The 15468-nt window shown below is 37.9% G+C and overlaps 1 protein-coding gene across 3 annotated transcripts in view; it reads right to left on the reverse strand.

Moving 5' to 3' along the window:
• The window catches only part of arhgap4b (Rho GTPase activating protein 4b), a 41474-nt gene extending 32861 nt beyond the window's left edge, over positions 1–8613 (reverse strand). For 2 of the 3 annotated variants that reach the window (XM_073875128.1, XM_073875126.1), the window contains exons 1-2: positions 8304–8612; positions 808–1311 (exon numbers count right to left, since the gene is read on the reverse strand). In XM_073875128.1, coding sequence (XP_073731229.1) covers positions 808–874 — 67 coding nt within the window. In that variant the 5' untranslated portion in view covers positions 875–1311; positions 8304–8612. Of the gene's footprint in view, positions 1–807; positions 1312–8303 lie in introns of all 3 variants that reach the window. The other variant, XM_073875127.1, reaches the window with a different exon arrangement.
• Positions 8614–15468: the final 6855 nt, after the last annotated feature.

Genomic DNA, 15468 nt, shown 5'->3' on the forward strand with positions numbered 1-15468 from the left:
CCTTAATACTTGCTATAAGTATATCATGACTTCCCTGATTATATGTCACCCAGTTTGTGATTTACTGCATAAAAATCATCATTCTGTGAAAAGATAACCTTGATTATCTTTAATATTGACAGAGTAAGATCATGTCAAAGATGAAATCAATGACTATGAGAATTCAGCCTGGATTTCACACACAGTCTTACATTCGCCAAACCTACATCACATAACCCTACTAAAAATTCCAGCTAAGACCAGCATAAGCTGGTAGCTGGTTTTAGCTAGTTTGAGGTGGTTTATGCTGGTCCTCCCAGCCTGACAAAGCTGGTCATGCTGGTGGGCCAGCTGGTCTTCCAGTCTGACCAGCTAAGTCCAGCTTAAAAAGTGACCAAAACACAGCTAGACCAGCAAAACCTGCTTCCTACACCAGCAAAACCAGCTAAAACCAAGCTGGAGACCAGCTAAAACCAGCTCACCAGCTTATGCTGGTCTTAGCTGGATTTTTCAGTAGGGAAGATAAACACAGAGCATGAGCATTGACTGAATATGCATCCCAAAAGAAAATGTGGTCACTATAAACTTCATTGTATAGAAAAAAGATGCTCACTCATCTAAAGGGACTCTTTGTAACCTAAATTTTACTACATAAGAAAATATCGGACATTGAAACAACTCGCATCAGTTTCAAAAGACACAAGGATTAGTGAATGATTACAGAATTTTTATTTTTGAGTGAACTATTACTTTAAATGTAGAGAAGTACATTAGCGTAAGAGAGAGAGAGAGAGAGAGAGAGATTGAATTACATTATATTCCCTTTACCTTTGATTTGTGTATCATATTCCGCCAGACTCCCTTTCTCCTTCCTTAGTTTTCCGTGTGATGTCATGATGTCTTTCGCTGGTGTAGCACTCCTGTTGACTTGATTAGGCCTGAAATATCTATACCTTAGCTATAAGGCGATCACACACAGATTTCCTCCTCTAATTCCTGCTCCAATGTGCGTGTGCAAGGTTTTGCTAAATTAATATTTCCATGAAACTGCAGAAAAGATGAGACACGTCCAGCCAGGATTTCACACCGGGCACCTAGAGAAAAACGTCTTTCAATCTGAGCCCTGTGCAAAAACAGAACAGGGAAGTCTCTGTGTGCATGTGTGTGTGTTCATGTGGACACGGAGAGAGTTTCAACCACAGCAGTACTGTGTGTGCATGTGCATTTATAAGTTAATTTTCACTGCAGAGAATATGGGAGCTTTGAAGGGCCTGGTAATTGTCTTCTGACGTTTCCTGAGACCGTAGAGTCCGTATCTTTGATTGTCTTTGCCTAAAGAGAAAAGACACAGGAGGAATAGTGTGTAAGAAGTGTGACAAAGATAAACGTGGAAGGTAATTACAGATTAATGAAATTTGAAAGTAAATACAAGATAAGGGAGATGAGGAGAAGGGATTAAAATTTTTTACTTCATTGTATTGTGTTACGGGCACTTTCACATGAAAAAAACGGTTAACTGAACTACACACACCTGCCCACATCCTGTTTGTCTTTTCTGGGTGATTCAGAAAGTTTCTCACATGAAGACATCCTGTCAATCATAGGGTAGTTCTAGGATTTTAGTCTTAGAGGTTAGCCCCTCTTGCCTTAAAGGTGCAATGTGTTTCTTTTAGTAGGATCTCTTGACAGAATTGCAATATAATATGCATAACTATATTATCAGTGGCCTTGAATAACAAACTGCATTGTTTTTATTAGATTTGAATGAGCCATTTTTATTATTGATGTCAAAAGATTAATCGCAATTAATCGCATATATAACAAAAGTTTTTGCATAATATGTGTGTGTGTGTGTGCACTGTGTGTAAATACATGTAAATACACACACATGCATGTATATATTTAAGAAACATTTACATGTGTATATTTTTTTTTAATTTAGATTTGATATATTTTTTATTATATACACAGTGAGGAAAATAAGTATTAAAACACCCTGCTATTTTGCAAGGTCTCCCACTTAGAAATCATGGAGGGGTCTAAAATTGTCATTGTAGGTGCATATCCACTGTGAGAGACATAATCTAAAAGAAATCACAATATATGATTTTTTAAAACTATTTATTTGCATGATACAGCCACAAATAAGTATTTGAACACCTGTCTATCAGTTAGAATTCTGGCCCTCAAAGACCTTTAAAATGTCCACCTCCACTCAATTAATTATCCTAAATTAGAAACACCTGTTTGAGGTCGTTAGCTGCATAAAGACACCTGTCCACCCCATACAATCAGTAAGAATCCAACTACTAACCTGGCCAAGAACAAAGAGCAGTCCAAAGACAGTAGAGACAAAATTGTACACCTACAGAAGGCTGGAAAGGGCTGTGAGGAAATTGCCAAGCAGCTTGGTGAAAAAAGGTCCACTGTTGGAGCAATTAATAGAAAATGGAAAAAGCTTAACGTGACTGTCTATCTCCCTCGGACTGGGGCTCCATGCAAGATCTCACCTCGTGGGGTCTCAATGATCCTAAGAAAGGTGAGAAATCAGCTCAGAACTACTCGGGAGGAGCTGGTCAATGACCTGAAAACAGCTGGGACCACAGTTTCCAAGGTTACTGTTAGTAATACACTAAGACATCACGGAAGGTTCCCCTGCTTAAACCAGCACATGTCCAGGCCCGTCTTAAGTTTGCCAATGACCATTTGGATGTTCCAGAGGAGTCATGGGAGAGTCATGTGGTCAGATGAGACCAAAATAGAACTTTTTGGTCATAATTCCACTAAACGTGTTTGGAGGAAGAAGAATTATGAGTACCATCCCAAGAACACCATCCCTACTGTGAAGCTGGGGGTGGTAGCATCATGTTTTGGGGGTGTTTTTCTGCACATGGGACAGGGCGACTGCACTGTATCAAGGAGAGGATGACCGGGGCCATGTATTGCGAGATTTTGGGGAACAACCTCCATTGAAGATGGGTTGAGGCTGGGTCTTCCAACATGACAATGACCCGAAGCACACAGCCAGGATAACCAAGGAGTGGCTCTGTAAGAAGCATATCAAGGTTCTGGCGTGGCCTAGCCAGTCTCCAGACCTAACCCCAATAGCGAATCTTTGGATTCTGGTGAAAAACTACAGGAAACGTTTCACCTCTGTAATTGCAAACAAAGGCTACTGTACCAAATATTAACATTGATTTTCTCAGGTGTTCTAATACTTATTTGCACCTGTATCATACAAATAAATAGTTAAAAAAAACATACTTTGTGATTTCTGGATTTTTTTAGATTATGTCTCTCACAGTGGACATGCACCTACGATGACAATTTCAGACCCCTCCATGATTTCTAAGTGGGAGAACTTGAAAAATAGCAGGGTGTTCAAATACTTAAAAAATCTTACATTTATACATGTATGTGTGTATTTATATCTACATAAAATGATTCCAAACAATACACACACACAAATACATTATGCAAACACAAACTTTTGTTTTGTATGTGATTCATTGTGAATAATCTTTTGACAGCCCTAATTTTTATCTATATTCACCGTGGATCCCTTACATGGAAGTCGCCATCTTGTTTCTACAGTAGCCCTAAATGTACAAGCTGCAGAGTGCTTTTATCCCATGTTTGTCCTGTGGCAGCTACCATAGCTTCTCATTGGATTTCGAAATTGAGGTTAGTTGCTACTCGCAATCTTATAATTTATCGCAGATAAAACACACATACTGTACCTTTAAAAGAAACAGGAATACAAAAATTCTTGAAAAATTTAGTTGAACACAAACGATGAATATTTAGAGCTTATTTAATGATCAATACATTGCTTATATATAAAAGGTCAAGTTAAGTTAAGTTAAGATATGGCGGCACATTGATAACCTTAAATCTCATTGGTTCTCGTGTGTCTCGTGCAGGCCAGTGACTTCTCTTCCGAGGGGCGCAAATGTAAATTATTGTTCGGATTCGGAGTGTCATGTGTGTGGCTCGTAATGTCAAAATATGTGTTTGGTGCGTCATGTGAACACATGCGTCGAAAGTGTTTATGATAAAAGAAATGCTCACATTCATAAAATATTCGCATAACACTACCTTAACACTAAATTCTGATTATACATAAGATTAAGCCAGTATCTGGAGAGTGGCCATTTTGAGCATTGCATTGTCCCCTATTCAGAGGCTGAGTCTAAAATAGACCTCATATACCCTTATATACTATTCCTTACAGTAGTCCACTAATATAGTTTATTAGAGAGTGAATGAAAACAAGTAAGTAAATTCGGACACTTAAGCTCGCCGGAAGCAAGAAATTATTCGTTGTGGACAACTAGCGGCTATCTGTGTACATCTGTTGTGCAGTCATTATTGCAGTGCATTGTGGGATTGAATGAGTGCACTCAATAATGTCCACTATGATTTCAGACACCAATAAAAATGATGTGGATGTTCCCTCAAGTAGTGCACTATTTAAGGACATAGGGAGCTATTTCGGACACAGCCATAGTAATAGGAGAGCTCAATAGTGATATATCCAATATATACATGTCGGAAGGGGTGAGGGTGAGTAAGTTATACGAGAATTTTTTATTTGAGTGAACTATTCCTTTAAGCACAAGATGTCGCTCCCATATCTTTAAGGCAGAGCTCGAAGCAAAACATTGCTGCCCTGTATGCTTTAGGACTGGCCGTAAAAAAAAGCATGATAATTCAAGTAACCAATATTAAGAGATAAAAATTATATATTAGAAATGTTCGGGACGGTTGTTCTATGGCTGTGACTAAAGTGTCATAGAGTTCATGTGAGTTGCATCAGTGATGGCCGTTGGTCTTATGAGATGGTGTGAGGATCTGACTCATCATTGCTCTAGCATGCTGCAAGATTCTAGAGAAGCACAATGTGACATGATATTCGGGACTACCTTAAATGCACACTGTGTTGAACACGTCGCAAGTAAGTGTGCATGCATGTACATGCAGCAGTTAAACAGGTATGCGTGTTATGCATGTGTGCTGGTGATGCAGTATGTAGGATTTTTTATGTGTGTACATTTGACAATCGTTACTCTGCTAAACTAAACCATTAGAATATGTATATTGATTTGCGTATATTTTGACGGCAATGGAAAACACCATCCCTAACTTATGCACTTTAATAAAACCCAAACCACACAAATGACTAACACAATATGAAGTTTCCTGAAATTAGGTCAATCTGTGGTCTAACTGAAATCAGCTTGCATCCTTGTATCATACCGAACACCAAGGTCTGTCACATGATACAAATAGGGATTAATACACATCATGATTAACATTAAAAACATTTCTATAACTCCTTACCTATAAAAAGCACATCTTGCATTGCAAAGCATTGAGTGGTCATGACAGACTGCTGCTCTTTCTCTCCATCTGAGTGTTTAGAGGTCAAAAGCCTCAGCCGGCCAATCAGAACACAGCTGAGACTTCATTATGATAATGCTATTATTGATTCACAAGCGTTGAATCGGATTTGTGTGCAATAGGGTTGAATTATATTGCATTACGCAGTATGCCAGTACTACTGGAAGTCAATGTTTTTATATTCTTGGCAGTAGTTTCTCTATTTTGTAAATGCATTTAAATAATAAATCCTAAGGAGGTAAATTATTTTATATATAGCTATAGGCACATACTGATCCAGTGAAAAAAATGCCTATAATGTATGAGTCCAGTCCAGTGTCCAGAGTGAGTAAATGTACGTCTTTAAACTTGATCCGCCTGCTTTATTGACTTAAAGAAACCAAGGGGAATTGGAAATCCATGGGATCAATCCTGTTTTACGCTCCCGGTGGAAGCTGGAAAGAGGATGAGCTCTGGTCTTATCTTTCAAACCAGAAGACCACAGGACCTCCTCACACATAAAGCCACCACTACTGAGAACTCTTTGATTTGACCACAGCAACACATACAAAACCACTAGTATTAAAGGTTAAACATTACACAAATGAAACAAAGCCACTAAGGAAAGTTATGACAGTCCCATACTACACCCACTTATTCCTTCTAGAATGTAAATTATGCAATATGTCACACTTTGAAGTAAACCTTAGAGTCAGAAACTGAATCTAAATGCATGTCCTTGATCTTACTATAAATATGCACGGCACAAATGCACAAACATAATTAGATCTGATTGCTAAAACCATATACATGTACGCATTTGGCATGCGCTTTACAGTGCATTCAAGCCAAACATTTTCTCCGTAAGTATGCGTGTTTCCAGAATATCGAATGTTCTACCAATTGAGCTACGAGAAATCTTAATAATTCACAACAACAGATTGTACAGCATAACTAATACAAAACACTTCACTAACACTTCAAATCGCAGCAGTTATCCTCCCACAACAAACTGCACAACACACAAAACCATTAATGTGATAATGTATTACTATTTTCACACACCAAAAACCCTAACATGGGTTTTCTCATTGCCACAAGGCCGTCAGATATGTGGGTCTGTTTACAGCAATAAATGATGCCACCAAGAACCAATAGGGTAAAGGCTGACTTACAAAAATCATTCATTTAATAAGGCATAAATATAGTGTACACTACACTTATATCTGGCTGCTTAAATTTTCTCTCTTTGTTTGCCTTTTAGTGCGCTTTTACTAAATGAATGAATTACTGTATGACTGAAATACATTTTCAGCACCATTTATTAAACTGAAGGCCAGACAGAAAATCTGAATGATGACAGTGTTGACAAAATAACCATATTCTGCATATTACGTGTATTAAACGCAAGTGTCATTTTGTTTTTCTAGTCTTAATAGCTACTAATATGAGCAATCGCTTATAATTAGCAATGCAAATAATTCATTTATACTTCTTAATGTGTCAGAGAGACAGAAAATGTAAGCGTGCTTAAACAAAAACAGCTACATAGTGGGTGTATTTAACTCACAGCAGGTAGACTTTAAAACGAGGAGGAGGGTGACTTTGAAATCGCCTGACTTTGACTAATTAAAATACATAAAGAGCTTGTTATGAGGAACGAGATGGGATGATGGGATGCATTTGTGATGTTGAGAGTGAGATGCCTCAAAGTGGTAAATGTGGGAACTGAGCTGAGGTCATGCTGAGATAAGACTGCTAATCTGACAATCACGATTCACTTTACTGCACTTTCTGTCCCTTTCAAAGCATGTACATGAGAACACACACACATAGACACACCATCTAATCCCACATTAAGCAGTTTAAGTCCCTCCGATGTTTTCTGCACTTCCCCTGGAGTCTGACTTCATGATGTGCTCTGTGGGTAGATCTCTCCTCTTTTTGAGTCTTTAGTTTAATCCATCACAACGTTTCATACCTCCTTATCTGAACACACTTTTTTAAATCCCACTTTCGAGGGAGAATCTATTTCTGTTCCCATATCTCTGTGACCACCAGCGCAATTTTGGGTGATTTGTCACAAGCACCCACACAATCACATGCTTACCCCAAACGGGGACTCCTGCCATGCAGTACAATTTCATGTCTCTGTCAAATGCACTTATAATATATTGGATAAAATATTATATGTGCATACATAAAAAGCATTTTAGTTGGTTTCATAATGTTTCCATTCCTGCATGTAAGATTTTTCTACTCGAAATCCTCTTTTGCTTTTGTCCCCAAAATCACATCCTGTTTTGAAATATTCTAACAAAAGTCACTTCCTTAAATCACAAGTAATGTAAATCCTTTTTTTTTTAGGTTAAAGAGTTCAAAGTGAACTGCATAACAGGAATAACCAGACATAAAGCAAAAATGATACATCAGACCACAGAGCAGAAAATAAACATTTAAAGCAAGAGACAAGGAAACCCTGAAATGACAGCACCGCAGATGTACAGGTGGTGATGAGGTGAGCGATTGAACCTCTGACGTGGGCCATACTGAGTGATAACCATCAATGTTGAGACACAGTGAAAGAGGAAGCAGTTTGTGCAGTTGTTGGTGGTTTTCTCAGTGTGTCTGTCTGTGTGTGTGCGCGCGCGTGTCACTCATGCGTACCACGGACAAATCCGTCATATATGCAAAAGCATGTTGCCCGTGCATAAATAAGACAGATGCATCATCAAAAAATACGTGAATACAAACAAGCACTCTGGCGTTAACATGAAATGGATAATGCATGTATCTAATAATGGCCCTCTGTCATACCCAAACAAACATGCCAGTGAGTGTATGTGTGAAGAGGTGGGGTAAGCAATGATGCAAACATGATACAAGCAGAGTTTAAGTAAAACAGTGATATTACATGTATAATTAAAGAAGCGTAATCTTACCTCAAGCTCCAGTCTTTCTCTCCTCCTCCTCTCTCCTTCCCTCTCTCTTGTAGACACAGAGAAGACTGTGTTTGAGTCACATAGATTTTATGCAGCCAGTTTGATTTCTCCTCCTCTGACACATTCTACACAAATGAATCTCACCGAAGCGTGCATTTAAAATAAAACACTGCGTCTCTCCTTTACGCGCACATGCACAAGCTCACGCATGCATGGTAGAAAACTGCTCACACACATGCATACACACCACACGCGCATGCTGAAACACAGCACCTCTCTCTCTCTCTCTCTCTCTCTCTCTCTCTCTCTCTCTCTCTCTCTCTCTCTCTCTCTCTCTCTCTCTCTCTCTCTCTCTGTCTCGACTTCTCTTTGGCAATCAGAGTGAATGTCATAACCTACGCCACGCCCCTCTCCCCCTCTCCCCGCAGGCTTACTATAAATACAGGGATGGATATGAATATGCTGTCTTGTTCTCTCAGACTTTACCCCCTCCCTCTCTATCATTCCTAATAGTCCCTCTCCCTCTCTGTCTCTCTGGCCATAAAATGCTTCTCTTATGACCTTGCTTTGTGCTCACGGACTACCAGCACCCCATCCCCCACCCCCGTCTATTGTACAGTTATGAATCTATTAAATGCAACAACCCTCACAGTTCATAGACTGTAAGCTTATACTGTCAATCTATGAGTGATTAAAGCAGTAGGTATACCCAAAACGGATGATGAAAACAGCGCAACAACATGGCTACATGATGCACCTGCTGCTGACGTGACTGAGTTCATGACGAGCTGCGCAGACTGATCGGCGTATGACATCAAAGTAGCGCGAGAGCGGTTGTAAGCGTGAGCTTTCGCGGTACTTCGATGTCATACTCCTGCGCAGCGCTGCATGAAGTCCAAAAACTGAACCGTAAGGTTTAAATGCGAAGACGATGATGGATTCTATTTGATTAATAATGTTAAATTAATTATTCTGGACGCAACAAGAATAGGGCATAACAGAAGCCTCTGTATTGCAGTATGAAACGGTTGAGCTCGCAGCTCACAGGAAATTGGCTTAGCTCACCACTAACCGCCAGTTTACTCGGACTAGTTACCATACTCTTATTATAACAACACCTTTGGACGTTAAGAGATCTTAGTTTGTTTAAACTGTTTGTGTGTTGGTCGTTAAAAGTGCTTGTGTTTACTGAGAGGGAGTTTGTTGTTAGTTTGTCAGAATCATTAAATTTGTTTTGGAAACATAAAATTTAGGACTGACTAATAAATCCAGCAGCAGTTATGTTTTAATCTTTTTGCAAAAATATCATTGAAAGCAGCTTAATTTGCAAATTCATGAGGGAATAAATTTGGTTTCCTAAATGAAAAATGACATTAACATCTAATTAAGTACGCAGCAGGGCGTATATGGGCCATTCTACAGAAAAGGTGCAAACTGCTGTCCCACATCCAAAAAACACATTTAAGTATTTGAATCTTAGATCCTTTTATTATCTATTCTATTATTAAAACACACAATAAAATTAAAAATATAAGTAAGATTAACAGTCAGCTTATAACAATTAGTTATTCAAGTTCTTCAATTAGTAGGTGGCTGTCCGGAATCATAACCTCTACATTTTAACTTGTGAAAATTATATTGAATTGTTTTGCATCTTTCCCATTGCTTTAAAAAATATATATATTTTTAAGTGAAGTTCAAAAAAATATTATTTTTCTTTTTTAATAATGAAATCCCACATTTTCATGTAATTACCAAAACAGTTTGTTTTAGGCCATTGGCTGAGTGTGATTTTAACTACACCTTTACATTTTTTATCTACAAATATGTAGCTATAGTGAGAAGATAGGTCCCATCATTTTGAGATAAATGTGTTCAAATGTCTGAAAATCTGTGTGTAACTTTAAGAAACGTCACTATCAAATGCCTTTATTAAGCACTATTAAGCGAATTTTTTCGGTGTTATTCCATAAAATTGAGTTTTTATATGTGTTCATCGGTTCACAACTGGGTGATTCTCGCGAAATTAGACTTATGAGGTGTCATGAAACATTTTGATAAAAAAAGTAAATGCAAAGTAAGAGTATCAAAATAAGAAGCATACAGTTACAAACATCTCTTCATGTACTATTTTGTACATGATTTGGAATGACATCATATAAACCAATTTTGTTGTTTTTTCCACATTTAAGGGGAACATTTTCATTACCGCAACGTGTCCATGACTGGATTTGGGTTCTTTGACATAGAAATATTTATAATTAAAACTTCTAAAAAAATAAAAAAAGTTTCAGTGCATGTTATACTATAAACATTTACAGTAAAGAAACATGTGGTATTTGCTGATCATTGGTAAATGTAGAGACAATAATAAGGAATATAAATGTGTCCAATAAAAATTTTCTCATCCTCCGCAACATTTTTTAATAATTTTTTAAGGCATCAAGTAACTAAAATTTTAAAAAAAAAAAATAGTTGGAAGGGACATAATTGACTGTGATACTGAAGATGGCTACCAGGTAAGCAGGTCTTTTTTTCTCCAGATAAAAGTTGAAATTTAGTTTGTCATAGTACCTAGACAACTTTTTAGTTCTCATTACAGAGTTTGTAAATGCATATATTTAATGTAATATTATGTTTCAGTAATGATAATTTTTGATAATGATAATCTAAAAAATGTAAATAATTCTATAGGAAATATGTTTTAAATCCTCTAAAAATAATGGTTATAGTAAGTTCAGACCTTAATCTTATATCTGCAAAAAAAACTGGACACCTTCTAAGTCTGGATTTCGTGAGAATCACCCAACTGTGCTTGCTAACCATGTGCTGATTAGCATTTTTGAGCAAGGCTAAAAAGTTTCTAAAATTGTCACTACCGAAACAGTCACAACAGAAACTTGGTAACTTTTGGTAGTGACAACAAAAGAAAACATTATTTTTTTTAAATGGCATCGTTTCTCTACTTTTAGTGATGATCTCCCTGATCTCTGCTTCATTTCAATTTGCAGACATTTTCGTTGTGAATGTTGATCTCCATTTAAAACTCCCTTGTCAAAGAGCTTAACAATTTCTTGTTGCCATAACACATGTCCGCTGTGTTATATGTGCATCTGTGGTTGATGCTTCTGCTGTTCTGCATTGAATTTCTCTTTAGGGATCAATAACCCTCAACTGTGTTATATCTCTAAAGACTGAACCGACACACCCCTTGTGGTACTGTTCCTGTCTTTTGTTCACACAGGATGCATTCCGCAAATGTTACTTGGTCCACTTCACGGGACCGATCCCAGAATCAATTACAGGACGTGGTTTTAGAAATGGACAATCAGTTAGGAAGTTAAACATAATTTGAAAAATAAAACATTAAAGAGTGGAATGGAGGTTAAATGTGTATAATTAAAAATAAAGTATATTGAATTATCAGCTAAGATGTTATGATAGTGTTTGATTCAATGTACATTCAAACTAATAAATCCTTAAAGGCGCTCTAAGCGAATCTGTGTGACGTTACTTTTTGTTGATGTTTGAACTGTTTTCAAACAAACGAAGCATAGCTAACTATTCACCCTCGCTTCCGTGCTTTCATGAACGCGCCCAAACCCCACCCCAAAATCCTTCTTGTCGTTTATTGGCTGGAACACTTTGTTATCGTTTCTGTTTGTAGGTTTGGCCACTTTGTTTTTATTGCAGTTTGTGGAGCCTAGGCTGTCTACAGAGATTGCGTTTTTTTACAGTTTGATCAGCGGACAGGCAGCAAGCAGATAGTGAGGAGATGTCTGCTGTATGTAACAAAAAATGTTTTATGGTCTAAAACGCGTGAATTCGCTTTAACTTTAAATATGTATGATCAACTTTATGCCTTTTACAGAGAAATATTGGATTCAAAACAAAACAAATCCCATTAATTAGCCTACAATTGAAATATTGTTAAATTGTAATTGTAATTTGTTGACCTGTGAAAATTTTTTTTAAAATAGCAAAAATATTTAGACGGTTTCCGCAGTAACAACATAAACACGCGGCTTTCGTGGTCATCGCGTAACTTCCGGTAAACTCTGCGAAGAATAAATAACAACAAAGTCCTTTAGTTTATTTATATAACACGCAAAATAAACAACACGTAGATTACATAACATTTGTTCTTTTTGACGAGGTATTTGTTTAAGAGTTCAGTTTCAGCAACTAGTCAGACCATTAAACAAACAGAAACCAGAAGTAAAGTTCGGACCAGGCGCTTATCCCGTCACCGCACGTGCACCCAATGAAACGGTCTATATTTACAAGGAAGATGTAAATGAAATCTTAAAAGGTCAATATAGCCCTTCTTAATAAATTATTTATTGTGTTTTGGTAGTGACAAATTTAGGAAGAGGAAAAATATGAAAATAACTGCACAATTAGTAGAAATGTGTACATTGGATATTATAAATTTTGAATACATGCAAAATTTATTTGGGAAAAACTTTTTTAAAGAGGTTTTGACTTGGGCCTTTACAATAGCCCAGTTATTTATTTTGGATTTTAATATTTATCTGAGATTGTATATGTTTTATGGGGAAAAAATGGTTTTATTATAATAAAATATTTTTACGGATTGATTACCATTTGTATTACCACAGTTCTACTATAAATAACATCTAACCATGGTTTATTTGTGGTTAGAATGTCTTTAAATAAAACTAAGGTTATTGTAGGTAAACCATGGTTAATTTTCAAGGGATGGGTTTGATTTCTCCCTTGAGTTTAATAAGGTGCAAAAAGAAATTCAACCCCTTCACCACCCCCATCTTTCCTGCGCTTGTTTCCTTCCTCTCTCCGGCAAGTCTGTGTTCTCTCTTTCTCATGGTCTCTAAAATCCTCTGCAGGATGTGATGACAAATGTAGGGAAATTAACCGCCTGACTTCCAAATCCTATAATGTGAAACTCATGCAATTTAGTTTCACACAAAACCAGAGAGACGAATACACAGCTGTGCTAAACATCCACATTCATAGCTACGTAGTAACACAGTGCGGTTCGGTCTTCAGAGATATAACACAGTTGATGGTTATTGATCCCTAAAGAGAAATTCAGTGCACAACAGCAGCATCATCATCATCAACAACCACAGATGCACATCTGTAACACAGCTGTATGTCTACACAGTAAGAATAAACAATTGAGAGAAGACATTGCAGCTGGATGTAAAAAGTCGTGAATTTTATAACTTTGGCAATGATTGTTGCACATGCCACAATTCCCGTGTGGCTATGTAATGGTCTACGGGAACCATCACCCCACCCATGAGCGTTTGGAATGGCGACTCCATTGTGAAGGAGCCTGGGGGAGCCATGATGTGATTTTGAGATCAATGTGACTTACACCACAACAGGTTGTCAGTTTTGTGCAATACGAGTGATTTAAAAGGCCCGGCAGGTAGCAACCACATACGCAGTTGTAACACTGACAGCGCAACATCCAATATGCCAGCTCTTTCATTGGTTATCTGTTTGCCTCTCGCCTACATCAACTCCTGTTATCCCGGCATCCCTAGGGACAGTTCAGCTTCCACTTGGTCAGTCAATCCTCACAGCTCTGACCTACTTCATCTCAATGGCTCAAAAGCATACTCATACGCTCATGCAATTAAACTGCACAGTGTTGCAAATGGACACTGAGTGTTGAGAAAAAAGCAGCTTGTCTCTTGTTGTGATCAACAGATGCTGTACAGAATTGATCATATGTACACTATGATCAAAAGCATGTGGACACCAGAATACCACACCCATTGTGCTTGTTTAATATTTAAGTAGAAAATATTTTAACATTTAGCATCAGTGAGTCAGGCCGTGATGATGATTCAGCTTACAGTCAACGTTCCAATTCATCCCAAAGGTATTCGGTGTAGTCCAGGTTTGGTCTTTGCAAACTATGGCCACAAAGAGGGAAGCACAAAATTGTCTTGTATGTCTTTGTAATAGCACACAGAACACAGAAACTTTTGGTTGCATGCTAGATGAATTCAGCTTATTACTTGTACAGCGTTTACAGACATTTTTCTTTTGAACTTCAGAAGAAAAATGTTTGTCAACGCTGTACATTTTTTAAGATATCTGAGAAACAGAGGTACAGTAGGGGTTACATCATATAATGAGTAATGAAAATTCTGGAAGTCTTGACTTTTGTGGAACTGTATTCTTTAACAAGAAAAAGGAAGTAAAAAAAAACGATCATTCCAGTAAAAGATCCACAAAGCATTCTGTTCCTGTCGCTAGTCACGCATAGCAAAGCTAGCAATGTAAAGGTCATGTGTTCAATTTCTTGGAAAACGCATATGTTGAATGCACTGTAAATCACTTTGGATGAGGGCATCTCCAAAATGTGTAAATGTAAAAAACACCACTACTGAACAGTGATTTTTAGATTCAGAAAAGTAAAGTCCCGTTTAGATCGCCAGCGACAATAGCAGTGGCAGAGCTACGTGATCTTATTCATTTCAATGGAAGCTGGGCGACTTCCGGCCACACATGCAAAAATGACTGTTAGTGACAGAAAGTGGGCGTGACCAGCAACCCAGTTGAGAAAAGTTTAACTTTATGAGTGAATTTCTGGAGCGAATACCAATAGCGCGTCTTATTTCAGAAGGCTGCACCCTTAAGGGGATCGCACACCGGCCGCGCAGCTCAGCGCTGCGTCGCGCCTAGGAGAACTCGGAGGTATTGTAAGCCGGAAGTGCACATTAAAAAGCACAAGCTTCGTCAGATAGCGTCTACTTCAAAATGTAAAATATACGTTAGCAGCCAATGTTAATCATTAATGATGTGGGACAAATATTATGTTATTTAATGTTAAACTATGTGAGTGGCCCTCTGTGGCGCAACAGGGATTTGAACAACTTCCTGAGTCACAGCTGGGCGGCGCGGACAGGCGCCACCTGTCGGCGCCGGTGTGCGTACACTCATAGAAAACATTCTTTTTTTTAGAATGGTGCGGCGCTGAGCTGCGCGGCCGGTGTGCGATCCCCTTTAGCGTCCTCCGGAGGTTGCATCATCTGAAAGATGCGGTATACTGGTCCTCAACCTAAAATTAGAGCATACGGACAGAAGAGGAAACATGAAGAATTAGGTTGTTATGTCAAAACGTGTTCAGCATTGTTGAGCCCCACATCAAATTATTTCTAAA

This window comes from Misgurnus anguillicaudatus, chromosome 13 (genome assembly GCF_027580225.2).
Source record: "Misgurnus anguillicaudatus chromosome 13, ASM2758022v2, whole genome shotgun sequence".
NCBI lineage: Eukaryota > Metazoa > Chordata > Actinopteri > Cypriniformes > Cobitidae > Misgurnus > Misgurnus anguillicaudatus.